Source organism: Lontra canadensis, unplaced genomic scaffold (assembly GCF_010015895.1).
Source record: "Lontra canadensis isolate GAN:19392208 unplaced genomic scaffold, GSC_riverotter_1.0 scaffold29, whole genome shotgun sequence".
NCBI lineage: Eukaryota > Metazoa > Chordata > Mammalia > Carnivora > Mustelidae > Lontra > Lontra canadensis.
In genome coordinates, this window is record NW_022631023.1 from 1,703,374 (window position 1) to 1,731,110 (window position 27,737).

The following is a 27,737-nucleotide window of genomic DNA, read 5'->3' on the forward strand; positions in this document are numbered from 1 at the left end:
TGGGGTTTTAGGACATGCACATTTTCAACATACTAGATAATGTCCAACATAAATCCTTTTTAGATAAATCGTGCAGAATGATTCCACCAAGGTATGCTTCCACCAGAAGCCAGAGATTCCTGGGCCTTATCCTTGACAAATCTTAGTGTCAGTGCTCTCTCTCTCTTTTTTCTGTTTTAAGATTTATTTATTTGAGAGAGAGAGAATGAATGGAGGAAGGGCCAGAGGGCAGAGGAGAGAGAGAATCCCAAGCAGAGTCCTGCTGAGCCTGGAACCCAATGCAGGGCTCAGTCCCATGACCTGAGATCTTGACCCGAGCCAAATCCAGGAGTTGGATGCATAACTGACTGAGCCATCCAGGTTCCCCTCAGGACTGATGCTCTCTTTTTAAAGTCAGGTGCATTGAGGTTCAATTTACATATAGTAAAATTTAGTCTTTTTAGGTGTACTTGCAAAGAACTTCTATAAATGTGCACAGTTTACATATGTCATGTCCACAGCACGGTTACAGTGCAGGACAGGACTTCACAACCACCCCAGAAGTCCTCTGGAAACCACTGATCTGGTCCCTTTCACTGTGCTTCTTCTAGAATGCCATAGGAATGGAACCAATAGCATGAAGCCTTTCAAGTCTGGCTTCCTTCACTTTGAACAATCCATTGGAGGCTCATCATGTCTTTGCACCCATCAGTAGTTTACTCCTATTATTTGCTGAGTAGTACTGGACATCCATTGGTCATTGACAGACATTTGGTTTGCCTCCAGTTTCTGGCTATGATGAATGAACCACTGTAATGTTCATGTACAGGTTTCTTTTGTACACACAAGCTTTTATTTCTGTGGAGTAAAATGTCTAGGAGAGGAGGAGCTGGGCTGCCTGCTAAGGGTCTATCCTGCTAACACCATTTTGTCCTGATCAAGGTAGCTTTAGGATAAGTCTTGAAATCAGCTACTGTTTTCCAACTTTCTTCCTCCTTTAAACAAGCTGCTTAGGCAATTCTCATTTCTTTGTCTTTCCATATAGATACTAGAATAAGCTTATCAATATCTACAAAAATTCCTATTGAGATTTTGATTGGGATTGTGTTGAAACTACAGATAAGTTTGGAGAAAATAGACATATCCAGCAATCCATGAACATGGTATATCTTTTAAGGTCTTCTTTGATCTTTCTCACCAGTGTTTTATAATTTTTAATATATTGATTCTGTACATTCCTCCTTCCCAGGGTTTATCCTTATGATTTTTTGATATTTTCATGTTGTAAGTAATAGTATTTTAAAATGTCAGTTTCCAATTAATCATTATTAGTATTTAGACATAAAATTGTCTTTTGTATATTGACATTTATTCTTTGACTTGCCTAAATCCCCTTATTAGTTCTAATAGCTTTATTATAGAATTTTGGGATTTTCTAGATAGATAATGCATTATGTTAGTTTGAGACTGTGTTATTTCTTCTTCCAGCCTGCATGCCTTTTACTTACTTTTACTCTCTTATTACACTGTTTAGGAACTCCAGTATGAGAATGAAGAGAATAAGTGAAATTAGGTATCTTCACTTTGTTATTGATTTTAAAGAGAAAGCATACAGTCTTTCATCATTAAGTTTGATATTAGTGTAGATTTTTTGTAGTTGCCCTTTAAAAGAAATTCCTCTTAATTCTTAGGTTCCTGAGAGTTTTATCTTTTTTTTTTAAAGATTTTATTTATTTATTTATTTGACAGACAGAGATCACAGCAGGCAGAGACGCAGGCAGAGAGAGAGGAAGGGAAGCAGGCTCCCTGCTGAGCAGAGAGCCCGATGCGGGGCTCGATCCCAGGACCCTGGGATCATGAACTGAGCCGAAGGCAGAGGCTTTAACCCACTGAGCCACCCAGGCACCCCCCTGAGAGTTTTATCTTGAATTGATATTAAATTTTGCTAAATCCTTTTCTGAATCTATTGAGATGATATGTTTATTGACATGATCAGTTATATAAATTGCTTTTGAACACTGAACTGACCTTGTATTTCTGGGATAAATCTCACATGACCATAACCTTTCTACCTCTCTTATATTTCCAGATTTGATTTGTTAATGTTCTGCTATTTGAGGGTTGATGATATTGAGGATATTTTTGCATCTTGGTTCATAAGAGATATTGGTTTATAGTTTTCTTGTAATGGTTTTTTTCTAATTCTTATATCAAGATTATGCTGGCCTTATAAAATGAATTAGAAAGAGTACTCTCATCTTATTTTCTGGAAGAGTTCATGGAATCGACAGTATTTCTTTCTTAAATGTTTGGTGGAATTTGCAATGAAGGATTTGGTCTTGGAGTTTTCTTTGTTATAAGTTTTCAAACTGCAAATTCAAATTCTTTGATAGCTACAGGACTATCTGGGTTCTCTATATCTTCTTGAATGAGCTTTTGTAGTTAAGTTTTTTAGGGAATTTGACCATTTTGTCTGAGGCATCAAATTTATTGGTACAAAGTGGTTGCTATCATTCCCTTCTAAATTTTTTAGTGACTTTAAGATCTGTAACAGTTCTTTCATTTCTAATATTGGTATTTTTGTCTTTTCTTTCCTTTTTTACTTTCCTGATCAGGCTAGAGTTTGTCAGTTTCTAAAAAAAAGATTTTATTTGTTTATTTGAGGGAGAGAGAGAGAGAGAGAGAACACAAGCAGGGGGATGGCAGGCAGAGGGGGAGGGAGAAGCAGGCTCCCTGCTTAGCAGGGAGCCTGATGTGCGGCTCAATCCCAAGACCCTGAGATCATAACCTGAGCCAAAGGCAGATGCCAACTGACTGAGCTACCCAGGCACCCCGAGTTTGTAAAACTTTTTAAAAAAATTGTTATTTTTTTTTATTTTAGAGAGAGAGAGGGAGAGAGCATGTGTATGGGGGGGGAGGGGCAGAGAGAGAGGCAGAGAATCTCAACAGACTCCAGGCCAAGCCCAGAGCCTGACATGTGGCTTGATCCCATGACCCATGAGATCATGACCTGAGCTGAAATCACAAGTCTGATGCTCAACTGACTGAGCCACCCAGGTGTCCCTATAGTTTGTCAGTTTTGTTGCTCTTCCCAAAGAAGCAGCTTTTGGTTTCATTGTGTTTTATATATATATATTTTTATTTTCTATTTCATTGGTTTTTGCTTGTATTTTCAGTTATTTCTTTTTTTATTGTGTTATGTTAGTCACCATACAATACATCATTAGCTTTTGATGTAGTGTTCCAAAATTCATTGTTTACGTATAACACCCTGTGCTCATTTATTTTCATTTGCTCACTTTGGGTTTAATTTGCTCTTCTTTTCTAGTTTAAGGTGAAGACTTAATTGGTTTCAGAATTTTCTTCCTTGTGAATATAAGCATTTAATGATATAATTTTCCCTGTCCATGCTGCTTCAGTTCTCCCTCATCTATTTTGACACATTGTCCTCTTTGTTCAAAATATTTTCTAATTCCTCTTTGGACTTCTTTTGTTGAACCATGGATTATTTAGAAGTGGGTTGGATAACTTCCCAATATGTGGGGGGTTTCCAGCTATGCTTCTATTATTAATGTCTAATTTAATTTCACTGTAGTCAGAGAATATATTGTATTATTTCAATTCCTTCAAATTTGTTGAAGTTTATTTTATGGTGTAAAGCATGGTCTTTTGATATATATTCTATATGCACTGAAAAGAATGTGTATTCTACTATTACTGAGTGGGGTGTTTGATAAATATTCACTAGGTCAAATTGGCCGGCAGTATTATTGGGCCCTTTATATCTTTTTAAAAAATATTTTATTTGTTTATTTGACAGAGAGAGGCAGCAAGAGAGGGAACACAAGCCAGGGGAGAGGGAGAGGGAAAAGCAGGGTTCCCACTGAGAAGGGAGCCAGATGCAGGGCTTGATCCCAGGACCCTGGTATCATGACCTCAGCTGAAGGTAGATGCTTAATGACTGAGCCACCCAGGCACCCCCTGCCCTTTATATCCTTAATGATTTTCTGTCTACATGCTCAATTGACTGCCGAGAAGCTCAAGTCCCATGATAACAAAACACGTGGATTTGTCCATTTCTCCCTGCAGTTCTTTCAGCTTTCCATTTCAGGTGTTTTGAAACTTTGTTGTTAGGTGCTTACACATTCAGGATTCTTAAGTTTTCTTGGTGAATCAACCGCTTTATTGTTATGTAATATCCCTTTTTATCCTTGGTACCATGTCTTTCTCTGAAATATACATTTTAAAATATTAACATAGCCATTCCAACTTCATTTGATTAGAGTTTGTAATGGTATATATATTTTTCCATCTGTTTACTCTTAACCTGTCTATGTTTTTCTACTTAACATGAGATTTCTGGTAGATAGCTGATAGTTGGGGCTTGCTTTTTTATCCAACTTAAAAATCTCTGTCTTTTGATTTTGATGTTTAGAACTTTTGCATCTAATGGAAGTTGTTGATATACTTAACTGTAACTACCATTTGCTGGTTGTGCTCTATTTGTGCCATCTCTTCTTTTTTCTCTTTTTTGGCTTAGTATTTTTAATTATCCCGTTTCATCTCTACTCTGGTCTTCATTAGTTACGCATCTTTCGAAGTGGAGTTTATAATTTACACCTTTAATAGAATACGACCTACCTCCAAATGCTATTACCCGTCCATCTGTAGTGTCGGGACTCCACAGCAGTGTACTTCTGCATCACATCATCTGAGGGGGTGTTGTCTCCTTCACTTCTACACATGTGAAGACCCCCCAGTGCACAGGGACGGTGTCTGCTCTAGACAGTTGATTATCTTGTAAAGCTTTTTATATTGAACTTCTCTCTAGAATCATTTCTAGAGCTGTTTTTTCCCCTTGTGTACATCAGGCTTCTCTCTGCTCTCCCAGTCACTGACTTGAAGAAATTTTCTTAATATTTCTGGTAGTGTATGTCTGTGGTTAATCTTTCCCAGTTTTTATCTGAAGAAGTGATTAATTTCACTTTAATTTTTAAAGATGCTTTATTAAAACATTGGTAGGGTTGATAGAGTGTTCTTCTAGTATTTTTGTAAAAGAATTTATTTATTTGAAAGAGAGCACAAGGATGCAGAGAGGTAGGCAGAGAGAGAGGAAGGGAAGCAGGCTCCCTGATGAGCAGAGAGCCTAATGTGGGGCTTGATCCCAGAACCCTGAGATTATGACCTGAGCCGAAGGCAGAGGCTTTAACCCACTGAGCCACCCAGGCACCCTCTTCTAGTATTTTAAAGATGTCATTCTGCTGTCTTTTGAATTTTATGCTTTGTAATTAGACTCTGAAGAATTTCTTATCTTTGTTCTGTAGGAGCATGTCTTTTTCATGCAGATGCCTTCAAGATTTCCTCTTCTCTTTCAGTTTTATAGTAAGACTTTTAATGATGTGCCTAGGTCATTCTATTTTATAGGGGTTGGGGGTATATTTATCCTACTTGAGGTACTATGAACTTTTTGGATCTATGGTTTTATGTATTTCATTATATTTAGAAAGTTTCTCAGCTCTTATCTCTTCAAATATTTCTTCTGCCTTCTGCCTTCTCTCTCTCTCCTGCTTTTCTGGGACTTTGGTTTTTTTTTTAAGTTTATTTATTTATTTATTTGTCAGACAGAGATCACAAGTAGGCAGAGAGAAGCAGGCAGAGAGAGAGGAGGAAGCAGGCTCCCCACCCAGCAGAGAGCCCGATGTGGGGCTTGATCCCAGGACCCCGGGATCATGACCTGAGTTGAAGGCTGAGGCTTTAACCCACTGAGCCACCCTGGTGCCCCTTTCTGGGACTTTAATTACACACATTAGTGATGCCTTGATGCTTTCCTAGAGCTCTTTGATGTTTTATTCTTGTTTTACCTCCTACTTTCTCTTTGTGTGTGTTTAAATATTTTTTTTAAGTAATCTCTACACCAAATGTGGGGCTAGAACTTACAACCCTGAGATCAAGAGTTGCATGCTCCACTGACTGAGCCAGCCAGGTGCCCATCTTTGTTTTAGTATGGGAAATTTCTATTTACTTATCTTCAAATTGAATGATTCCACACTTGGCTGTGGGAAGTATATTCATGAGCTCATGGTAGGAATTAATCTCTGACAGTGTATTTTGAACTTTTTAAAAATTTTTAATTTTTAAAATTTCTTTTCAGTGTACCAGAATTCATTGTTTTTGCACCACACCCAGTGCTCCATGCAATCCGTGCCCTCCATAATACCCACCACCAGGCTCACCCAACCTCCCCCCCCCCCCCCTTCAAAACCCTCAGATTGTTTTTCAGAGTCCAGAGTCTCTCATGGTCCATCTCCCTCTGCAATTTCCCCCAACTCCCTGCTCCTCTCCATCTCCCCATGTCCTCCGTGTTATTTCTTATGCTCCACAAGTAAGTGAAACCATATGATAATTGACTCTCTCTGCTTGACTTATTTCACTCAGCATAATCTCCTCCAGTCCCGTCCATGTTGCTACAAAAGTTGGGTATTCATCCTTTCTGATGGAGGCATCATACTCCATAGTGTATATGGACCACATCTTCCTTATCCATTCATCCGCTGAAGGGCATCTTGGTTCTTTCCACAGTTTGGTGACCGTGGCCATTGCTGCTATAAACATTGGGGTGCATATGGCCCTTCTTTTCACTACATCTGTATCTTTGGGGGTAAATACCCAGTAGTGCAATTGCAGGGTCATAGGGAAGCTCTATTTTTAATTTCTTAAGGAATCTCCACACTGTTTTCCAAAGTGGCTGCACCAACTTGCATTCCCACCAACAGTGCAAGAGGGTTCCCCTTTCTCCGCATCCTCTCCAACACACGTTGTTTACTGTCTTGTTAATTTTGGCCATTTTAACTGGTGTAAGGTGGTATCTCAATGTGGTTTTAATTTGAATCTCCCTGATGGCTAGTGATGATGAACATTTTTTCATGTGTCTGTTAGCCATGTGTATGTCTTCATTGGAGAAGAGTCTGTTCATGTCTTCCGCCCACTTTTTGACATGATTATCTGTTTTGTGTGTGTTGAGTTTGAGAAGTTCTTTATAGATCCTGGATATCAGCCTTTTGTCTGTACTGTCATTTGTGAATATCTTCTCCCATTCTATGGGTTGCCTCTTTGTTTTGTTGACTGTTTCCTTTGCTGTGCAGAAGATTTTGATCTTAATGAAGTTCCAAAAATTCATTTTTGCTTTTGTTTCCTTTGCCTTTGGAGACATATTTTGAAAGAAGTTGCTGTGGCTAATATTGAAAAGGTTACTGCCTATGTTCTCTATGATTCTGATGGATTCCTGCCACAGGTTCAGGTCTTTTATCCATTTCGGGTTTATCTTTGTGTATGGTGTAAGAGAATGGTTGAGTTTCATTCTTCTACATATAGCTGTCCAATTTTCCCAGCACCATTTATTGAAGAGACTATTTTTTTTCCACTGTATATTTTTTCCTGCTTTGTCAAAGATTATTTGACCATAGAGTTGAGGGTCCACATCTGGGCTTGGTTCCAGTGGTCTATGTGTCTGTTTTTATGCCAGTACCGTGCTGTATTAGTGATCACAGCTTTGTAGTAAAGCTTGAAATCATGCAACGTGATGCCCCCAATTTTGTTTTTCTTTTTCAACATTTCCTTAGAAATTCGGGGTCTCTTCTGATTCCATACAAATTTAGGATTGTTTGCTCCAGCTCTTTGAAAAATGCTGGTGGAATTTTGATTGGAATGGCATTGAAAGTATAGATTTCTCTAGGAAGTATAGAAATTTTAACAATGTTTATTTTTCCAATCCATGAGCATGAAATGGTCTTCCATCTTTTTGTGTCTTCTTCGATTTCTTTCATGAGTTTTCTGTAGTTCCTTGAGTACAGATCCTTTACCTCTTTGGTTAGGTTTATTCCCAGGTATCTTATGGTTCTTGGTGCTATAGAAAATCGAATCGATTCTCTAATTTCCCTTTCTGTATTTTCATTGTTAGTGTATACGAAAGCAACTGATTTCTGTACTTTGACTTTGTATCCTGCCACATTATTGAATTGCTGTCTGAGTTCTAGTAGTTTGGGGGTGGAGTCTTTTGGGTTTTCCATATAAAGTATCATGTCATCTGCGAAGAGAGAGAGTTTGACTTCTTCATTGCCAATTTGAATACATTTTATTTCTCTTTGTTGTCTGATTGCTGTTGCTAGGACTTCTAATACTATGTTGAACAAAAGTGGTGAGAGTGGGCATCCTTGTCATGCTCCTGATCTCAATGGGAAGGCTGTGGGCTTTTTCCCATTGGGGATGATATTTGCTATGGGTTTTTCATAGATAGACTTTATGAAGTTGAGGAATGTTCCCTCTCTGCCTATACTTTGGAGCGTTTTAATCAGGAATGGATGCTGGATTTTGTCAAATGCTTTTTCTGCATCAATTGAGAGGACCATGTGGTTCTTCTCTCTTCTCTTATTGATTTGTTCTATCACATTGATTGATTTGCGAATGTTGAACCATCCTTGAAACCCAGGGATGAATCCCACCTGGTCATGGTGGATAATCTTTTTAATGTGCTGTTGGATCCTATTTGCTAGGATCTTGTTGAGAATCTTAGCATCTATATTCATCAGGGATATTGGTCTGAAATTCTCCTTTTTGCTGGGGTCTTTGCCTGGATTGGGGATCAGGGTAATACTGGCTTCATAAAAAGAGTCTGGAAGCTTTCCTTCTGCTCTGATTTTTTGAAACAGCTTCAGGAGAATAGGTGTTATTTCTTCTTTGAAAGTTTGGTAGAATTCCCCAGGGAATCCATCAGGTCCTCGGCTCTTGTTTTTTGGGAGGTTTTTGATCACTGCTTCAATCTCGTTACTAGATATCAGTCTATTCAGGTTGTCAATTTCTTCCTGGTTCAATTTTGGAAGTTTATAGTTTTCCAGGAATGCATCCATTTCATCTAGGTTTCTTAACTTATTGGCATGTAACTATTGATAATAATTTCTGATGATTGTTTCTATTTCCTTGGTGTTAGTTGTGATATCTCCCTTTTCATTAATAATTTTAATTAATTAATTAATTTCATTCTTAATTTATTTTCTTTTGGATTAGTGTGGCCAGCGGTTTATCGATCTTATTGATTCTTTCAAAAAACCAGCTTCTAGTTTCACTGATGGTTCTACTGTATCTCTAGTTTCTATCTCATTGATCTCTGCTCTAATCTTGATTATTTCCCTTCTTGTATGTGGAGTTGGCTTAATTTGTTGTTGATTCTCCAGTTCTTTAAAGTGTAGAGACAGCTGGTGTATTCTGGATTTTTCAATTCTTTTGAGGGAGGCCTGGATGGCTATGTATTTCCCCCTTAGGACAGCCTTTGCTCTATCTCATAGGTTTTGGACTGAAGTGTGTTCATTCTCATTGGTTTCCATGAATTGTTTCAGTTCTTCTTTGATCTCCTGGTTGATCCAAGCATTCTTAAGCAGGGTGGTCTTTAGCTTCCAGGTGTTTGAATTCCTTCCAAAATTTTCTTGTTGAGCTCCAGTTTCAAAGCATTGTGATCTGAGAATATGCAGGGAATAATCTCAATCTTTTGGTATCAGTTGAGCCCTGATTTGTGACCCAGTATGTGGTCTATTCTGGAGAAGGTTCCATGTGCACTCAAGAAGAATGAGTATTCTGTTGTTTTAGGGTGAAATGTTCTGTATATATCTATGAGGTCCATCTGGTCCAATGTGTCATTCAATGCTCTTGTTTCTTTATTGATTTTCTGCTTGGATGCTCTGTCTATTACTGAGAATGGTGTGTTAAGATCTCCTACTATTAATATATTCATATCAATATGACTCTTTATCTTGATTAACAGTTTTCTTATGTAATTGGCTGCTCCCATATTGGGGGCATAAATATTTACAATCATTAGATCTTCTTGGTGGATAGTCCCTTTAAGAATTATGTAGTGTCCTTCTGTATCTCTGACTACAGTCTTTAGTTTAAAATCTAATTTATCTGATATGAGAATTGCTACCCCAGCCTTCTTTTGAGGCCCACTGACATGAAAGATGCTTCTCAATCCCTTTACTTCCAGTCTGGATGTATCCTTAGGTTCAAAATGGGTCTCTTGTAGACAACATATGGATGGGTCCTGTTGTTTTTTCCAATCTGCAACCCTGTGTCGTTTTATGGTCACGTTTAGGCCATTCACATTGAGAGTGATTACTGAGAGATACGTTTTTATTGATATTGTGTTACCTGTGAAGTCTTTGTTTCTATAGATTGCCTCCATATATTTCTGTTCAATGATATTCTTGTTTTTTTTCCTCTTTTATAGAACCCCCCTTAATATTTCCTGCAGTGTCAGCTTGGCGGTCGCATACTCTTTTAAACCTTGCCAGTCTTGGAAGCTAGTTATCTCTCCATCCATTTTGAATGTCAGTCTTGCTGGATAAAGTATTCTTGGCTGAATGTTCTTCTCATTTAGTGGCCTGAATACATCTTTCCAGCCCTTTCTGGCTTGCCAGGTTTCTGTGGACAGGTCTGATGTTATTCTGATGGGCCTTCCTCTGTACATAAGGGATTTCTACCCCCTAGCTGCTTTCAAAAGCTCCTGTCTAAAATTATGATTCATCATGTTCACAATCAGGTGTCTCAAGGTCCTTCTAGATTCTATGATCTTGGGGGGAGACCATTCTGCCTCTAGTACACAAACGCTGGTTCCATTTGCCAGACTGGGAAAATTTTCATGGAGAATTTGTTCAACTATATCTTCTAGTCTTCTTTCTTTCTCCTCCCCCTTAGGGATTCCAATAATTCTGACGTTGGAACATTTCATGGTGTCATTTATTTCCTTAATTCTGTTTTCATGGCTTCTAAGTTGTTTGTTCCAGGCTTCCTCCTGATCCTTTTTCTCTATATGTTTGTCCTCCAGATCACTAAATCTATCTTCTGCCTCAGTTACCCTAGCTTTTAGAGAATTTAGATTTGATTGGAACTCATTGAGAGCATTGTTAACGTCATCCCCAGTGGCTTTCACTTCTGCCCTAATCAATTCCATTTTGTCATCAAAGACTTTCTTCAACCTAGCTATTGCCTGGATGATTGTTAGCCTGTATTCCCTTTCCAACATACTGTTTATGTCCATATCCACTAGCTCTGATGGAGAGGGCCCAGTCTCTGAATTTTTCTTCTGTTGGGCATTCCTCCTCCTTGTCATTTTGGTGAGAGATGGCTGAACGGATGTGTATCTGAATGTATCAACCATGATGCAGGCAAGGTGCACCCTGGAACGCTTCTGAGCAATCAAGAGTCCCCATCAAAAATTAAGAAAAAAGAAAAAAAGAGAGAGAGAGGAAGTAAAAAGGAAAGATAAAGTAAAAGAGAAGGCCCAGCCCAAATGGGCCCCAAGGTAAGATTTATGAAGTATGCAAACAAAAACAGACAAACAAAAAGACCGACAAAAGTAGATGACAAGAGGAAAAATAAATAAAAGAACCCCGTGAAAATGAACACCAAGTATAAGATTTATATACTACCAGAACAAAAACAAATACACAGAAACACTGACAGAAGAAAAAGATGGGAGGGTGGTTATAAATTCTCAGTGTGTGCAAGGAAGGTTATTTTGATTCCTCCTGGATGTATCTTGATGTATCTTTGTTAAAGGACTTAACTTTCCTGAGGTAAAGGGGGATTAAAACTGGTTTACCTATAGGGGTAGCATTGATTGGGGAAAGGGGATTACCTTGAAGCTTATCTCTATATGAATATTAAAAAATAATAATAAAATAAAATAAATTAAAAAATAGAAAAGCAAAAGAAAAACACAGGTATACATATCAAAAAAGTTCAGGTTAAAAGGTTATTATGGAATTTGATGTACTGAACATATCATTGTGATGGTAAATAGGTTAAAAAGTTAAATAAAAAAATGGAAAGAATCACAATAGTGGGAACAAATTAAAAATAAAAGTTGTATCTATGAAGTAGTGGTGGTTGTTTTTTGTTTTTTGTTTTTGGCTGGCTTTCTGGGGGGAGGGGCCTGCTGCGTGGTTTTCAGGGAGTCTTGCTAGAGTTGAGTCCTCCTGCCCCCATCAAGGGGCTGGGCTCTGAAGAAACTAGTTTTTCAGGCTTTTGTTCTCTGGAGTTTTTTTGTTTGTGTGTTAGTTTGTTGTTTCTCCCCTTAGCCGCTCTCAGTGGTTCTTTGGAGGTTTAGAGGAAAGCAAACTGCACCCAGACTTCCCTCTTAGAGAGAAGCCTCAGTCTGCTCCCCTCTGGGAGCTCCAGAGCACATAAATTCCACCTCTGCCACTGGCAGAGCACATCCCCAGTCACAGTCTCTGGGGTCACAGGAATTCCCGCTTTTACCCAAAACCATGAGAAATACTAGCTGCAGCTGTCTGGGCAGCTCCAGACCGCCAGAGAGGTCCCAAGCAGAGATAGTGCACTGAGATTTTCACGCTGGCCCGGGCTGAAAGTGCTTAGACTCTCTGGGTCTGAGAGAGCGCCGGCTGGCGCCTGCACGCATCTCTCTCAGGGGAGGGTGTGGGGCACGACTCAGACCCTGGTCGCACAGTGCATGTGCAGAGTGCAAAAGGCTGTGGTTCTGCCTGCTAGCATCCACAGCAGGCTCCCTCATCCTCACGGGTGCTGCCACCCAGATGCTCTCAGGTGCACTGGCAGTTCAGGGACCAAGGCCTGGCTTCTTCACTGCTCTCTCTAGTTCCTGACTGGTGGTGGGGCCATCCTGGGTCCTTGGGTTTAATCCCCTGTCCTTAATCACCCAATTCCACCAATTTCCCCTTAAGATCTTTTACTCTTTTTGAGAGCTTTCAAGCAGACTCCAAGTTAATGCTGGTCCCCAACCACAGGGCACTCTCATATTGGGGTATTACTTTCCAACGGGTTGCTTCTGGTGGCTCCCTCCCCCTTTTGTTTATCTTCTGATATCAGTCCAATGTTCCCACTCTGCTTTACCTGTCCACTGGTGTCTTCTGCCCCCGTAGGGATGCAGACATGTAAAATTCTAATCTCAGGCTGATTTCACGGGTGATCAGAGTTCTTTGATAGGTAATCAGCTCACTTTAGGGGACAGGTTGAAACAGCGTCTCTTACTTCTCCGCCATCTTGTCTCCTACCTATTTTGAACTTTATATTAACTGTTTGGCTCTTATAATTTCCATCTCTTCTGAAATTCCCCATCTGTTCATATATGTAGTCTGTGTTTTATACTCTATCCTTTTATATGTTGTGATATTGTGAGCCTGGAGAGTCACAGAAGCTTCACACTCTCTCCCCATGCATGCTTTGCCTTCTGTATCTCTTCCATCTGGCTGGGTCTGAACTGTATCCTTTCATAATAAACTGGTGATCTAGTAAGTAAAAGTTTCTCTGAGTACTGTGATCCACTCTAACAAATCAACTGAACCTCAGGACCTTTGATCTAGAGCTGGTTGGTCAGAAACACAGGTGACAAGCTAAACTTGCAGTTGGCATCTGAAATGGTGCGGGATCAGTCTTCTAGGCTGAGCCATTTACCTGTGGGATCTGATGGTGTCTCCAAGTAGACAGTGGCAGAACTGAGTTGAATTTTAGGACACTAAGTGGTATACCAGCAAGGGCTGGAGGTACAGCATTCCTGCTCTGCCCTAAGTTTTCAGCTGTCCCTGTGTGCCTGGCACATGGAGGGGACCTCTCCACATGCCTGCCTCCTCCCTACACCCCCCACCCCGTGACTGCTGTTGCTCCTACAGCTGTACCAGCCAGGCTGAGTGGGAGCCAGGAGGGCTCCATTGTCCTAGTCCAAGGTCAGTCTTGAGCGGGCCCTATGTGCCCGGGTCTTGGAGGGTGAGGCTTTCTCCTTTCCTGCCACTCTTCCTGCAATGGCCAGACTTCACTCTGTAGTTGGGGTGGGTCTATGTGAGCTTTCCCTGCCCTCCCTGTGGTCACGCTCTGATTCCTGTCCCCTATTCCATGGGGGTAGTTTTCCGCTGCCCTTCCCCATCTACTAGGTGAGTCTCAGGTGCTGGACGTGGGAACGGCACCTCCCCCTGCACCCTCCACGGACCCTCTCCCCACCTCAGCTGAGCTGTTGGAGGGAGGGTTCTTTGAGGAGCGGCTGCTCTGCTCATGGCTGTATACGTCTTCAAGAAAAGAACTTGGAAATACTTGAAGATAAACCAGGGACAAGCTGCATGAGGAAAGCATGATTTATTTGGGTCACACAGGGCTGGTTCCCGCTGGAGGCAGAGGACCCCGGAAACTAGGCCTCCCACAGGGCATATGCTGGGTCACAGAGGGATCCGGGTCATCCTGCCACATCCTCGCCATGGGCTTCTGAGGGTCCGATGGGCATGTTCTTCATCTGCATGTGCAGAACCCAGAGGCCGCTGAAGACTTGCCCCAGGAGGGGTGCAGGTGGGGCCCCTGTGCCCTGGGAGCAGCTGGGGGGTGGATCCCGGTCAGAAGCAGGACGGGGTGCTACAGGAGATGGGTCTGTAGAGCAGGGTGGGGCGGGAGGGCTGGCAGCCCCCGGAGGACTGGCAGGAGGAGGCCATGAACACAAGGGGCTTGCAGCTCATGGGCACACACACAGAGGACTGGGAGGAGGGGACAACGTACACAGCGGGCTTGCAGCTCACGGACATGGCGGGCCTGCAGCTCATGGGCACAGACACAGTGGGCTGGCAGCTCACGGGCACGTAGCAGGACGTCTGGCAGGAGCTGGGGGTGCAGGAGGCCGGCTGGCAGCCCATGGAGCAGCTGGTGTAGCACATGGTGGCGTGGGACTGGAGTGGAGTCAGGGAGGAGGGCGGTGAGTTCTGGAGGCTCCTGCCCTGGGCAGCCTTTATACCCGGGCAGTAGGCGTCCCGGCAACACAGAAGCACAGCTGTTGACTTCCTTATAGTTGTTTCCCCAACATCTTGTCGTGGGATGCGCTCCCCTGTGTTTTGCTCCACTATAATGAGTTTGGCTGAGAGGCCAATTCCTTCTTCTGTAAACAGGATGTTCTGGTTTGCCTTTACGTGGGGCTCGTGCTGTTTCTCCAGACCAGTACTGCGCACAGAGCACCGCTGGCCCCACTAGGTATCGCATCCTTTATTCCTTTTTGTCTCACAGCCGTCGGTGGTGACTTTGAGGCAGTAATGCTTCTTGAGCTTCTATTTTGCACAGGAAAACATTAAAATGAGGATCTGCAAACTGGGAACCAGGGCAGTCTGTGGGACAAATCTGGCCCTCTCCTTGCTTTGTAAATAAAGCTTTATTGGAAACAGCCACGCTCATTTGCTTACATGCTCTAGGGCTTGCAGTACAATGTGGAGCGGTTATGAGAGAGACCAAACCCCTGCAAAGCCTGAAATACTTACTCTCTTTCCTTTGTAGAAAGTTGACCAGCTTCTGCCTTCTAGTAATCTATACAATCATTGATTTGATCATGAACAAATGTATATTGTGTGCTGGCTATAGAGACGTCCTAGCCTCGTGAGCCTCGTGGGGCAATCAATAAGTGAGAGCATGAAAATTAACGCATGAAATGATGCCAGGACGGACTGAGCCCCAGGAAGGAAACAGGCTCAGCAGGTGGAGAGGAATGGGGGTGCTGGCGAGTGGTTTGGGGACCTGTGTGCGGAGGGGACGCTGAGCAGGCACAACGTGGGGATGTTGGGGCAGGGGGAGGGGCGGTGTTCCAAACAGAAGCAGCTGTGGGGGCGTGAGGACACCAGCGCAGAGACGGGCACGTTCCCGAAACAGGGGGAAATCCTGCGGTGCGGGCACTGGGCAGCAGGTGCAGGGGGACAAGTGCAGACCACACAGCGTGAGTCCAGGCCTCGCGGTCCCGGCCGACAGAATAAGAAAGACTGTCGATGTGAAGACACATCAGTAGGAATCACCGAATCGGAGGAAGAGAGAACAGAATTAAGAATCATGAAGGGGTCTATGGACAATATCAGGAAGTCCAACAAGAAGCAATTTCAACCCATGGAGAAGAAGAGAATGATATTGAAGCATAAATAATAGACAATTCTCCCGCTTTTTCAAGTAGGCTCCATGCCCAGTTGGAGCCCTATGCAGGGCTTGAACTCATGACCCTGAGATCCAGACCTGAGCTGGGATCAAGAATCAGATGCTCAACTAGTTGAGTCATTCAGGCAACCTCCCAAATTAGATTTTTTTAAAAAAATTCTAACTTACTGATCTAAGGGTCCCAGAAAACCCCTAAAACCCCAGCATAATTTGGCACAATGGTAATGACCGCAGACCCAGAGTGAAAGTGAGCTTCAAAGGCCTGCTTCTTGGCCACAGTGGGAGAGCGCGCACACATCCCGGAATCCAGTTGCGCATCCGCGTACGTGGGCTACCCCTACCCCTTGGATGGCGGCAAGGACTGGTGACTAGTCAATGACGAGAGATAACGTGGCACAAAGCTGGGACCGGATGACATGGTGGATGCCACGGCCATGGCTGTCCCCAGTGAGGAGCCCAGCCACTGGGCTCTGGTCCCTTGGGAAGGCCTTTTGGATCACGGAGTTTCCAAATCAAAACAGGGATCCCCGGTCTGGCGAGCAGGATGGTGCTTGTGTGGACAGAGGACAGGGTACGTGAGCTCGGGGAGGACCTGGAAATTCCTGATATGGGGGCCCTTGTCCCCAGCCGATGGTCCTTCACCATCCTACCTGGGCGGAGTCGAGAAATCACGGGGCTGCTGGGTCACACTGAGCCTCCAGCTGTCACAGAGCTTCCTGAACAGAGTCGCTTCCACCGGGAAACTCCAGGAAGAGACGCACAGAGGAGGAGCAGGAGGAGGAAAACAATCAGGTAACCAGGAGGAAGGCCCCCGTGTGGCTTGTTGCCAGGATGCCACAGCCTGGGTATAAAGGCTGCCTGGGGAAGGAGCCTCCAGACCAGCCCCGTCCTCCACCCTGACTCCACTCCAGCCCCACGCCACCATGTGCCAGTCCAGCTGCTCCACGGGCTGCCAGCAGGCCTGCTGCGTGCCCAGCTCCTGCCAGACGTCCTGCTGCGTGCCCAGCTCCTGCCAGATGTCCTGCTGCGTGCCCGTGAGCTGCAAGCCAGCCGTGTGCGTGCCCATGAGCTGCAAGCCAGCCGTGTGCATACCTGTGAGCTGCAAGCCAGCTGTGTGCATGCCCGTGAGCTGTAAGCCCATTGTGTATGTGGCTCCCTCCTGCCAGTCCTCTGGGGGCTGCCAGCCCTCCTGCCCCACCCTGCTCTGCAGGCCTGTCCCCTGCGGCACCCCTACGTGCTGCTGAGCCCACGGCCTCCTAGGACCCCTCCTCCGTGCTGTCAGAAGTAGCTGCTCTCCCAACTCCTACCAGGCAGCCCAGACATCACCCACTTCAGACCTTCCGGACCCGACTAGACCATCTTACAGCAAAGTCACTTGATCCCCTGTACCCAGGCGGAGAGTCGCCCCCAGTGTCTCTGGCTGGTGTGGAGTGCCCAGCTCTGCAGCCCTGCACAAAAGTCTAATAAATTCCAGAGTGATCTGAAACCCACCGAGTGTGTGCACCGTCTCTCCTTTATGCCTGTCCCTGAACTGCTTCCTCCGGGCATGGCTCCCAAAATTCAGAAACGCTCCCTCTGCGGACAGGCCACAGGTTACCAGATGTCTGTACCCTGGGGACCGGCCACTCAGGGGTGGCCTCTTGGGTGAGTGGGCGCTCCTAGTTCAGGGCCTCTGGGCCCTGGGCTTCCTTTGGTCCCCTTTGGTCCCTTGAACCAGCGAGGTTATTTCTTACTCTGCTGGGGGTACTGAGGGCAAATCCCTAACTTTGGGGTTTGACCCTTTTTAGGTAAAAAGGTCCCCTGCTCAGCAACCAATATGCGGAGCCAACCCAGCTCAAAATGAAAGTGTACGCCCTACAGACGAGTTAGGGCTCTTCCTTCTCCCATTCGGGGGGACAGGGCTTTGTGGGTGACTTCCGTGGCTCCCGGAGATGTCCACACCCTCATCCCCAGAACCAGTGAACACAGGTTCTGCAGAACTGCAGACATGGCGGCTCCCCACACGGGGTGAACTGAGGGTCTTGCCCCGGGAGCTGTCCTGGATTGGTTCGGGGGCTCACGTCATCCCAGGGACGTGGGAGAAGGGAGAGGAATGACGGCTGCGGAAGAGGAGGCCGTGGGAAGAGGGACACTGGGCTGCGGGCTTGGAGCCCCGTCACCTCCGACTCCTTCTCTCCGTGGGCAACGGTAGCCCGCTGATGGTGTAGACTCCCTGCCTGTGAGCAGTTCTGCTGGCCTTGTAGATGCCCACAGAGCAGGTGGCACTGCTAGTGGCTGGGAGGGACAGGGAACAGGTCGTGCAGGTGTTCCGGGAGGACCGAGGCCTGCCACACCCTGGTTTCAGTGCATGAGGCCCGCTCCAGACTCTGGCCATGGAGCCGTGAGAGAGTCCGCTGGTGCCGCTGTGGCCACCGTGTGTGCGGTCTGTCTCGGGGACCACGGCACAGACAGAGCCTCTCCGTGGCAGAGCCTTGGGTGGCTGCCCTCCTGTGTGCCCATGCGTGGAGCCTGCACTGTTCTGGGTCGGGACACCTGGCCCAGAACCTGCCCCTGACAGCGTGGGCTTAGCCCCTGTGGTGTGACCACAGACCACCCAAGAGCAAGGATGCTGGGGCTGCCCTGGGTGGGAGGTGGGAGACGCCCAGAGCGTGCACAGTCATCAGCTCAAGGGATCCGGGGCACACCTGGGTGCCAGGGGGGAGCTATCTGAGAACCAAGAAATAGTCTAAGAGGAGTGCTGGGGGGGTCCTTCCTGCAACGGGACCACGGATCCATGGATCTGGAAATGTCCATTATTGTGAGGTCATGGGATACGTGATGGGAAATTCAGAGGGACTCTCAGAGCACCTACTGTGCACAGCTCTGCCTCATCCTTGGTCCATGTAGACCCCATGCCGGCCGCCTGTCTCACCGTCATGGGTGTCCAGCCCCTGCGTGTCATGCCCTCGCCTTGCAGACACCCTCCCTCCAGGCACACCAGCAGCCATGGCGCCATCCGCCAGACAGCGGGGGAGGCCTGCCCCAGTCCTCATTGATGCTTTTGAGGGCAGTGACCATCCCGGTCTGAGACATGATGGTTATGGGGGTATCTGGGTCCTGGGAGCTGCCCACAGAAGGGCTCCCCGAGATCTGGAGGGTCTCAGAGCATCGGGCATTGTCCCCGCCTGTGTACACATGTTAAAGAAGCCTCCCGAGGTAAAGACTCCTGTCACCTCCGACTCCACCCCCCCCCACCGCTGGGCAGTGGTAGCCGGCTAACCGTGTAGACTCCCTATCTGTGAGCAGCCTGGCTGACCACGTAGCTGTCCCATCTCCGATCAGTCAGACTGACTGTGTAGACACCCCTTCCGTGAGCAGCCTGGCTGACAGTGTAGACACCCCGGCATGGAGCAGTCCAGCAGACTGTGTAGATGCTCTGTCCGTGAGTAGTCTGGCTGACTGGGTAGACACCCCATCTGTGAGCAGTATTGCTGACTGCGTAGATGCCCCATTTAAAAGTAATCTAATTGTGTAGACGCTCCAGGCTGGAGCAGTTTGGCTGACTGCATAGAGGCCCTGTCTGTGGGCACTCTGACTAACCATGTAGACACCCCATCTGTGAGCAGTCAGATTGACCGTGTAGACCCCCTGTCTGTAAGCAGCCTGGCTGACTGTGTAGACACCCTGTCTGTGAGCAATCTGGCTGACTGTACAGACGCCCCATGAGTGTGCAGTCTGGCTGTGTAGAAACCCCGCAGTGAGTAGTGTGGCTGACTGTGTAGATGCTCATTAGTAAACAGCCTGGCTGACCTTGTAGACACCCCGTCTGTGAGCAGCTCAGCCGACCATGTAGACGCCCTGGCCGGGAGCAGCCTGGCCACCGGTGGCCGGCCATGCCTTTTCCAGCTGTGACCGACTTTCCTGCAGGAGCCGTCAGAAGGTCCTAGATGTTCTGGAGCCACTGGGCGAGAGCCAGGGAGCGTCCTGCAGGCCCCCCGCCCATCCCTCCCACACGCTATTTTGGCTACACTGTGCTTTGCTGGTGTCCACGGGAGTCTACATCCCTGCCCTTCAGTCTTTGGTTACGGATGCGGTGGAAGCTTCCTCCACGTCTTTAACTCTGTGCCGTGAAGAATCCATCGAGGTCCCTGTTCATTTACCTGTGCAGGTGGTCACATTTCTCTTCAAACGAGCAAGCCATGGGTACAGGTTTTCAGTAAATTCAGGCAGACTGAGGGATTTAAGAGTCAAGGTGGGTTTGCAACCCAGCCCCTTTCTCTTTAAAGGCCCCCTGAGGTTTTTGCTCCGTCTCCACCTCCCTGGGGTAGAGCTAACTTGGGGCAGGGGACGGAGCCCGCCGCTGTGGAGAGGTAGATACCTTCTGCTCCTCCTCCCGCCTGCCGGGCCTCTGCTGCTCTGCTCCTGGGGGCCTCTTCCGTCTGTTCCTGGCACAAGGGGTCAGTAGGGAGCCTGATGCTGACCTGGCTGGTCTGACTGGTGCCCGCTTGACTCTCTAGCACTTGTGGTCCACTGAGACTGCAGGCTCATCATCTTCCACTGTTCTGAGGATTTGTCAACAAGGCATCTTTTTCTCCCTGTCTCCCCAGTCAGACCTTGAAGTCTTGAGTAGAATGAATGATGTCTGAACTGACCCTTGCACCCCTCTGGGGGCCTACAGGGATTTGCTGGTGCTTCAGGGCATCAGCCCTTGTGCCCAGACCAGCATGCAGGCATTCCTCTGGGCGGCACCTCTCTCCGAGGGAGTCGGCGTGGTGCCAGGTACTGGACCCTCAAGTTCCCACCAGTTAGGTCGTGCTGCTCCTCAGCTCACCTTTAACCTGCATGGGTAGGGGGCCAGGCATGGGCTAGACCCCAAAGTCCCCTCAGGGTCTAAGCCTTGTGCAACCACGCCCACCCCTTCCCCTGGCCCAGGGAGGGCTCGTCACTGTGGGGAAGGCCACAGGGTGGGGAAGGGACATGGAGTGTGCAGAGCCACATTCAGACCTCATCATCTCTCAGGGGCTTTGAACTTGGAATTTGAGAATATGTCTTTATTGTTGGCTTCCACCAGAAAGAGCTCCAGTCTGGAGTGGTCTCTGGGCTCCGAGGAGGAGGAGAAAACAAACACTGGTCTCTAGGTCATGACACAAACATTTTATTGATTATAGCGATTGGCCTTTGTCACATGGAACACGAGCCACCGGCCCTACAGAAGAGGGTTCCCGGGGAGCCGCAGTCCCCCTCCACTGAGGGACTGGTGGGCATCTCTTCTCAGGAAAGGATGGGCGGCATGTTCAAGTCCCCAGTAGGCAGCAGCTGCGTGTCCACCAACGGGCAGAGGATGGTCTTGGACGTCAGAGCTCCTGAGAGAGGACATTTGTGCCCAGGAGCAAAGACAGCAGCGCCGGAGGCAGAAGTTCAAGCTGGTCAGCAGCAGGACTTCTGGGCCGAGGTGGGCACGCAGCAGGCCTGGCGGGAGCCCACAGGGCGGCAGAGCAGGGACACGCAGGAGGCCCGGCGGCAGCAGCTGGGCTGGCAGGAGGAGGCAGGGGCACAGCAGGAGGAGGCGGGCACGCAGCAGGCGGGCCTGCACACGGGGCGGCAGAGCAGGGACACGCAGGAGGAGGGTCTGCTGCAGGACGAGGAGCAGGGGCTGGGCTGGCAGCAGGAGGAGGGCCCAGAGCAGACAGGAGTGCAGCAGATGGGCTTGCAACAGACAGGGGTGCAGCAGACGGGTTTGCAGCAGACAGGGGTGCAGCACACAGGTTTGCAGCAGACAGGGGTGCAGCACACAGGTTTGCAGCAGAGTTCCTGGCAGGGAGAGGAGCTGCAGCAGGAGGGCTGGCAGTTAGACTGCTGGCAGCATGAGGAGGCTGAGCAAGGGGAGGCCTGGCAGCAGACAGGGGTGCAGCAGACAGGGGTGCAGCAGACGGGCTTGCAACAGACAGACACACAGCAGTCTTCCTGGCAGGGGGAGGAGCTGCAGCAGGAGGGCTGGCAGGAGCTGGTACAGGCTGACTGGCAGGGGCTGGACCCGCAGCTCGCAGGGGTGCAGATGAGGGTCAGGCAGGAGGGGGCACAGCAGCTGGAGTCACAGCAGGTGGGGGCACAGCAGGGGGGCTCGCAGCAGCTCTCTGGGCAGTCGTCCACCTGCCAGGAGTCGGGGCAGGAGTCACAGGAGCCGGGCAGGCAGACGCGGCTGCCGTAGCTCCGGTCACTGGAGCAGACGGACAGGGTGGATGTGGCCATGGTGGTGCGGTGGGGCTGGAGGAGGCTGTGAGTGTGAGTGTGTGTGAGTGTGAGGTGTTGGGCTGGCGCATTTTATACCCTCTCGGATGTTTATGTTGTCCAGGTGAAGGCTCACCACGTCTCCCTTGCTTGTTGGTGTTTTGGGTTGTGAGGACCATTATTAGCGCCTGTTCTGTTGTCATGACATGATCTTGCTCAGCTTGTAAACCTTGGACAGTTCCGGGCAGGGTTGGTTGTCCGTGGTGTGAGCCTGGTTTCCCCGGACACTTGTCGGGAAGGTGTGGGCTCCCTGTGGCTACCTCTGTGGCTTCCACCTGGCAGTTCATGTGCTGGGGCTCTGGGTGATGGCCATGGGCTCATGGGACTGCTCCGTGTGTACCCCGCCTGGGTGTGCAGGACCTCACTTGGAACAGCTGGTATGGCCTGTGACTGGGAGGAAAGAGGACAGAAGTGCATATTTTAGGGCACAGGCAATGTGGGGCTGATTCTTCCTGGACGGGCTAGTGAATTTCTGTGGTCCCGGTGTCAGTCAATGTCAGTGACAAGGAGGAGGATGCCCACCAAGAGGACTGGATGTCCCCTCCCCAAGAAGAAGCCAGAATGTCCCAGTGAGGCCTCACTCCCTAGGTCATTAGGAGGACTGGATTCAAGGACTGACCTTTGGGTCCTAATGCTCCTTCCTTGGAGCCTATGGTCAGTGGTCCTGGCAGAGGCAGGTCCCTGATGGGGGCCTGAGGGTGGGCTGAGATTTAATCTGGAGGAGGTAGGCATGGAGGGAAGGTGATGTGGGGACAATCCATCATCGTTTTATTTCAAAACCAAAAGGGAATCTTTTTGGAATACAAATTGAGAATATTGAACTACCGGAAAATATTGGCAATATGTGTGATGGGTGAAAGGTTAATATGAACATATGAAAGTCCCCACAACTAAAGCAGGAGAGGGTACAAAAGAATCAAATATAAAATTCAAAACATTCAGAATTCCCATAAACACATGGAAAGCTACTTGAGCTCATTAATGACCAACTGTTCTCAAATTAAAACATAAATATCTCACCTGTGAGATCAACCAAAATTTACCATGTTAATAGTTTCCAGTGCTGCTCAGTGTGGGGGCCTCACTCCTGGAAACCCCCAGCAGGCATGATTTTTATGGATTGAGCCCATAACATATAAAATGTATAATTCCATCCATTTTAAAGCATACAAGTCAGTGACGTCTAGCAAAGCCACAATGTTGTGCAACCGTGATCACCAGCTAGATCCAGAGCCTTCTCGTCCCTCCGGAAGGAAATCCCGAACTATGAAGGAGTCCTCTGCAGTCCCCGTCAGTCACTAATCTGCTTTCTGTCCCTGTGGACTTGCCTATTCCACACCTTTCACGTGTAAGGAATCACACAGTTCATGGCCTCTTGTGTCTGACTCCAGTCACTGAGCGTGATGTTTTCCAGGCTCATCCGTGTTGTAGCACATGCTTGTGTGTCACTCCTGTTCCTGGCTGAGTAATATTCTAGCAAATGGGTTCACCACATTTTATTTCTCCGTTCCTCAGTCAGCGGACATTTGGGTTTTTCCGCCTTTTGGCTATTGCAAATCATGCTGCTATGGACATTTGTGTACAAGTTTTTGTTTCAATGCCTCTTTTCAGTTCTTCCAGGTGTATACCCAGCAGTGGCATGGCTGGGTCAGGTGGCAATTCTATGTGTAACTTTTGAGGAACTTCCAGACTGCTTTCCACAGCACCTGCAGCATTTTACATTTCCAGAATTTTCTCCACATGCTCCCCAGCACTGCTTCTGTTCTTTTATTTTTTTTTTTAAACTGTGGCCACCCTTGTGGGTATGATGTGGCATCTTATTGTGGTTTTGATTTACATTCCCCTGATGACCGATGATATTGGAGTTCCTTTCAAGTGCTTATTGGCTATTTGAATATTTTCTTTAGAGAAATGTCTATCAAAGTGCTTTGCCCATTTTTAATTGTATTATCTGTAGTTTTATTATTGAATTATAGGAGTTCTTTATATATTCTGGATACTAAACCCTTATCAGAATTATGCTCTGCGAATATTTTCTCTCACTCTGTGGGTTGCCTTTCAGTCTCTTGATAACATCCTTCAGTGCACAAAACTTTAACTTTTGATGAAGTCCAACTTATCTGTTTTCTTTTGTTGGGTGTCATAACCAAGATAATTGTTCCCAAATCTAAGGTCATGCAGGTTTACCCTTATGTTTCCTCCCAAAAGTTTTATAGTTTTAGCACTTATATTTAGGTCTTTGATTGGTGTTTGAGTTAACTTTTGTATATGGTGTGAGGTAGGGTTTGACTATATTCTTTTGAGCATGGATGTCTAGTTGTCCCAGCACCATTTGTTGAAGAGACTATACTTTCCCCACAAAATGAACTTGATACCCTAGTTGAAAATCACTTGACCAGATATGTATGGGTTTTTTCTACTTTCAATTTTATTCCACTGCCCTACATGTTTATCATTATGCCAAGACCACTGTTTTGATCACTATAGCTTTGTAGTAAGTTCTATGTCTTCTTCCTAATTTGGAGGTCTTTTATTTGTTTTTCTTGCCAAATTGCTCTGGCTGGCACTTCCAGCACAATATTGCATGGAAAGTGGTGGAAGTGAGCATTCTTGCCTGTTCCTGGCCTGGGGGAAGGCTTTCAGTCTTTCACCATGGAGGCTGATGTTTCCTGTGGGTTTTTCATTGACCCTCTATTATGTCAAGGAAGTTCTCTTCTCATAGTTTGTTGAGGATTTTAGTATGAGAGGAGGTTGGCTTTTTCAGATGATTTTTCTGCCTCAGTTGAGATGATCATGTTTCCTCCCTTCATCCTATTAATGTGGTGCATTACTCTGATTGGTCTTCATATGCTGAATTAGTCCACATTCCTGGGATAAACCCACTTGGTAATGGTGTATAATTCTCTTAACAGCCTGCTAGATTTTGTGTGATTGTATTTTGTGGAAGTTTTACAAATCTTAATCTATAAAAGATTTTGGTCTGTAGTTCTTTTTTTCTTTTGTCTTCATCTGATTTTGATATCAGGATAATGCTGACCTCATAGAATGATTTAGAAAGTGTTTTCTCATCTTCTGTTTTTTGGAAGAATTCGAGAAAGTTTCGTGTTTAGCAGAACTCAGCACGGAGCCATCTGGTCCTGGGCTTTCCTTGTGGGGTAGGTTTTGGATTACATTGTGATCTCAGTCCTTGTTTTGCCCATTTCTTCTTGGGTCAGTTCACTAACCTGAGACTCAAAGATACAAATAGATTGAAAGTGAAAGGATGAAAAAAAGATATTTCATGCAAATAATAACCAAAAGAGAGCTGGATGGCTATAATAAAATCGGACAAAATGGACTCAGAGTCAAATATTGTTGTAAGAGACTAAAAATGACATTAGATATTGAGAAAAGGGTCAACATATCAGGAAGATATGACAATTATAAACAAATATACACCTAATAACAGACTCCCAAAATGTATGAAGTAAAAATGACAGAATTGAAGAAATAGAGTGTCAGTTCTACAATAATAGTTGGAGACTTCAATAAGCCATTTCCACTAATAGAAAATGACTAATAGAAAATAGAAAATTAGAACAACTAGATTGAAGGGCAGTAATGAAACAGAAGTCTTGAATATCGCCGTAAACCAGCTAAACCCAATGTGTGCATAAAATATTCGACTCAAGAACAGCAGAAACGCATGTTCTTCTCAAGTGCCCATGGAATACTTTCCAGATTAGACCATAAGTTAGGCCACAAAACAAATCTCAGTAAATTTTAAAAGATTGAAATTATAAAAAGTTCTCTGACCACAGTGAAAAGAAAACCAATAACAGAAGAAAAATGGGAAAATTCACAAAATTAAACAACACATACTGAAACAACCAACAGGTTGAGGAAGAAATTGCAAAAGATGTTAGGAAATTCCTTGGGATGAAAGCAGATGACAACACAATGAACCACTACTTACAGGATGCCGCAAAAACGGTGCTCAGAGGCAGATTAATAGCTGTCAACACTTAATTTAAAAAGAAGAAGTGTTTAAACCCATAACCTAACTTTACATCTTAAGGAACTAGAAAAAGAGTAGACTAAACACAATGCTCGCAGAAGAAGGAAACAAAGCACTAATTAAAAAGAGACTAGAACTACTACAGAGAGAATCAATGAAACCAAAGTTGGTTCTTTGAAAAGAGCGACAGAATGGACAAACCTTTACCTAGACTGACTAGAAAAATAGAGAGAAGACTCAAGTAAAAATGGGGACATCACTACTGACCTTGCATAAGTGAAAAAGGTATGTGAGAATACTAACTGGGCACCAAATAATTAGATGTGATGCACAAATCCTTATAAACACACAAACTACCCAAATCAGCACCCTTCCCGGAGTTGAGCTCTAACTATGGCTCTAAATTACTGATTAGTGCCCTTTGATTTCAGCCCGAATTATCATTTCTTGTAGGGCAGGTCTATCCCCTAGCAATGAATTCTTTTATCTTTCACTTACCTTAAAGTGTATTAATATTTCCTTCCTACATTTGTTGGTCAGGGACTTCTTGTTTGGCAGTCCTTCTTCCAGCATTTTAAACACGCCATCCACTGCCTCCTGCCCTCACATTTCTGATGAGGAATTGGCTGTCAATCTTCCCTCTTGTGGCTTTTAAGATGCTCTCTTTATCTTTGGATAGTTTGGTTATCATGTATCCTCATGTGGATGTCTCTGGATTTATTCTACTTGGAGTCCATTTAGCTTCTTGGATGTGTAGAATCATATGTGGTTTGTTGGTTAGTTGGTTTCTTTGTTTTTTGGAAGTTTTTGGCCATTGTTTTTTCAAATATTTTTTCTCTCCCCCCCCTCTCTTTTGGGGATTCCTGTCACATGCATTTTGGTCTACTTGACCATGTCCTGCAGGTCTTGTTATATCTGTTCATTTATCCTTATTCCTTATTCCATCTACTCCTCAGACTGGAGTAGTTCAACTGTCCTGTCTTCATATTTGCTAATTCTTTCTCCTGGCTGCTGATGTGTGCTATTGAGCTCCTCTAGTGAGGTTATCATTTCACTTATTGCAACTTGTTCAATAACCCTAGAAATTTTATGTGGTTGGTTCCTTTTTTTATACTTGTGTTTTTTATTGATATTCTCAATTTGGTGAACATTATGCTCTTAGTTTCTTTTAATTCGTTGTCTATGGTTTTCTCTGATTCTTAGAGTATATTAAGAGAGTTTATTTAAAGGTTTTGTCTAGAAAGTTCAATCCTTGGGCTTCCTCAGGGGCATTTTCTGCTAATTATGTTTTCCCTCTGAATAAACCATCCTTTCTTCCTTCTTTGTATACTTCATAGTTTTTGTTGAAAATTGGACGTTTGAATATTATAATGTGATAATTCTGAATATCAGATTCTCTCCTTCCTTATAGTCTATTGCTGATTGTTGTGACCTATCAGTGTGTTTCTATTTAGTTCCCTTTTATTTCAGCCTGAATTATCATTTCTTGTAGGGCAAATCTATCCACTAGCAATGACCTCTATTAACT

General features: G+C 45.6%; 3 protein-coding genes across 3 annotated transcripts; 1 reads left to right on the forward strand and 2 right to left on the reverse strand.

Annotated features, from left to right (window-relative positions):
* Positions 1 to 14,381: 14,381 nt before the first annotated feature.
* On the reverse strand, positions 14,382 to 14,696 carry LOC116872194 (keratin-associated protein 12-1-like). The gene has a single exon (XM_032865251.1). It carries the CDS (start codon positions 14,694 to 14,696, stop codon positions 14,382 to 14,384), a length of 315 nt encoding a protein of 104 aa, XP_032721142.1.
* Positions 14,697 to 16,813: 2,117 nt separating this feature from the next.
* On the forward strand, positions 16,814 to 17,199 carry LOC116872193 (keratin-associated protein 12-1-like). Its single transcript, XM_032865250.1, has one exon. It carries the CDS (start codon positions 16,869 to 16,871, stop codon positions 17,187 to 17,189), a length of 321 nt encoding a protein of 106 aa, XP_032721141.1. The 5' UTR covers positions 16,814 to 16,868; the 3' UTR covers positions 17,190 to 17,199.
* A 4,152-nt stretch (positions 17,200 to 21,351) lies between these two features.
* Positions 21,352 to 22,173, reverse strand: LOC116872182 (keratin-associated protein 10-7-like). Its single transcript, XM_032865237.1, has 2 exons — positions 21,566 to 22,173; positions 21,352 to 21,511 (listed from the first exon to the last, which is right to left on the reverse strand). The coding sequence occupies exons 1-2, from the start codon at positions 22,171 to 22,173 to the stop codon at positions 21,352 to 21,354; spliced, it is 768 nt and encodes a 255-aa protein (XP_032721128.1).
* Positions 22,174 to 27,737: the final 5,564 nt, after the last annotated feature.

Bases quoted from the DNA above. Each gene is read 5' to 3' on its own strand.
- LOC116872194 (XM_032865251.1), bottom strand. From the start codon at position 14,696: ATGTGCTACACCAGCTGCTCCATGGGCTGCCAGCCGGCCTCCTGCACC.
- LOC116872193 (XM_032865250.1), top strand. From the start codon at position 16,869: ATGTGCCAGTCCAGCTGCTCCACGGGCTGCCAGCAGGCCTGCTGCGTG.
- LOC116872182 (XM_032865237.1), bottom strand. From the start codon at position 22,173: ATGGCCACATCCACCCTGTCCGTCTGCTCCAGTGACCGGAGCTACGGC. The intron at 21,512-21,565 runs GTCCTGCAGCAG...CCCCGTGTGCAG, and splicing joins CAGCCCAGCCCCTGCTCCTC to GCCCGCCTGCTGCGTGCCCG.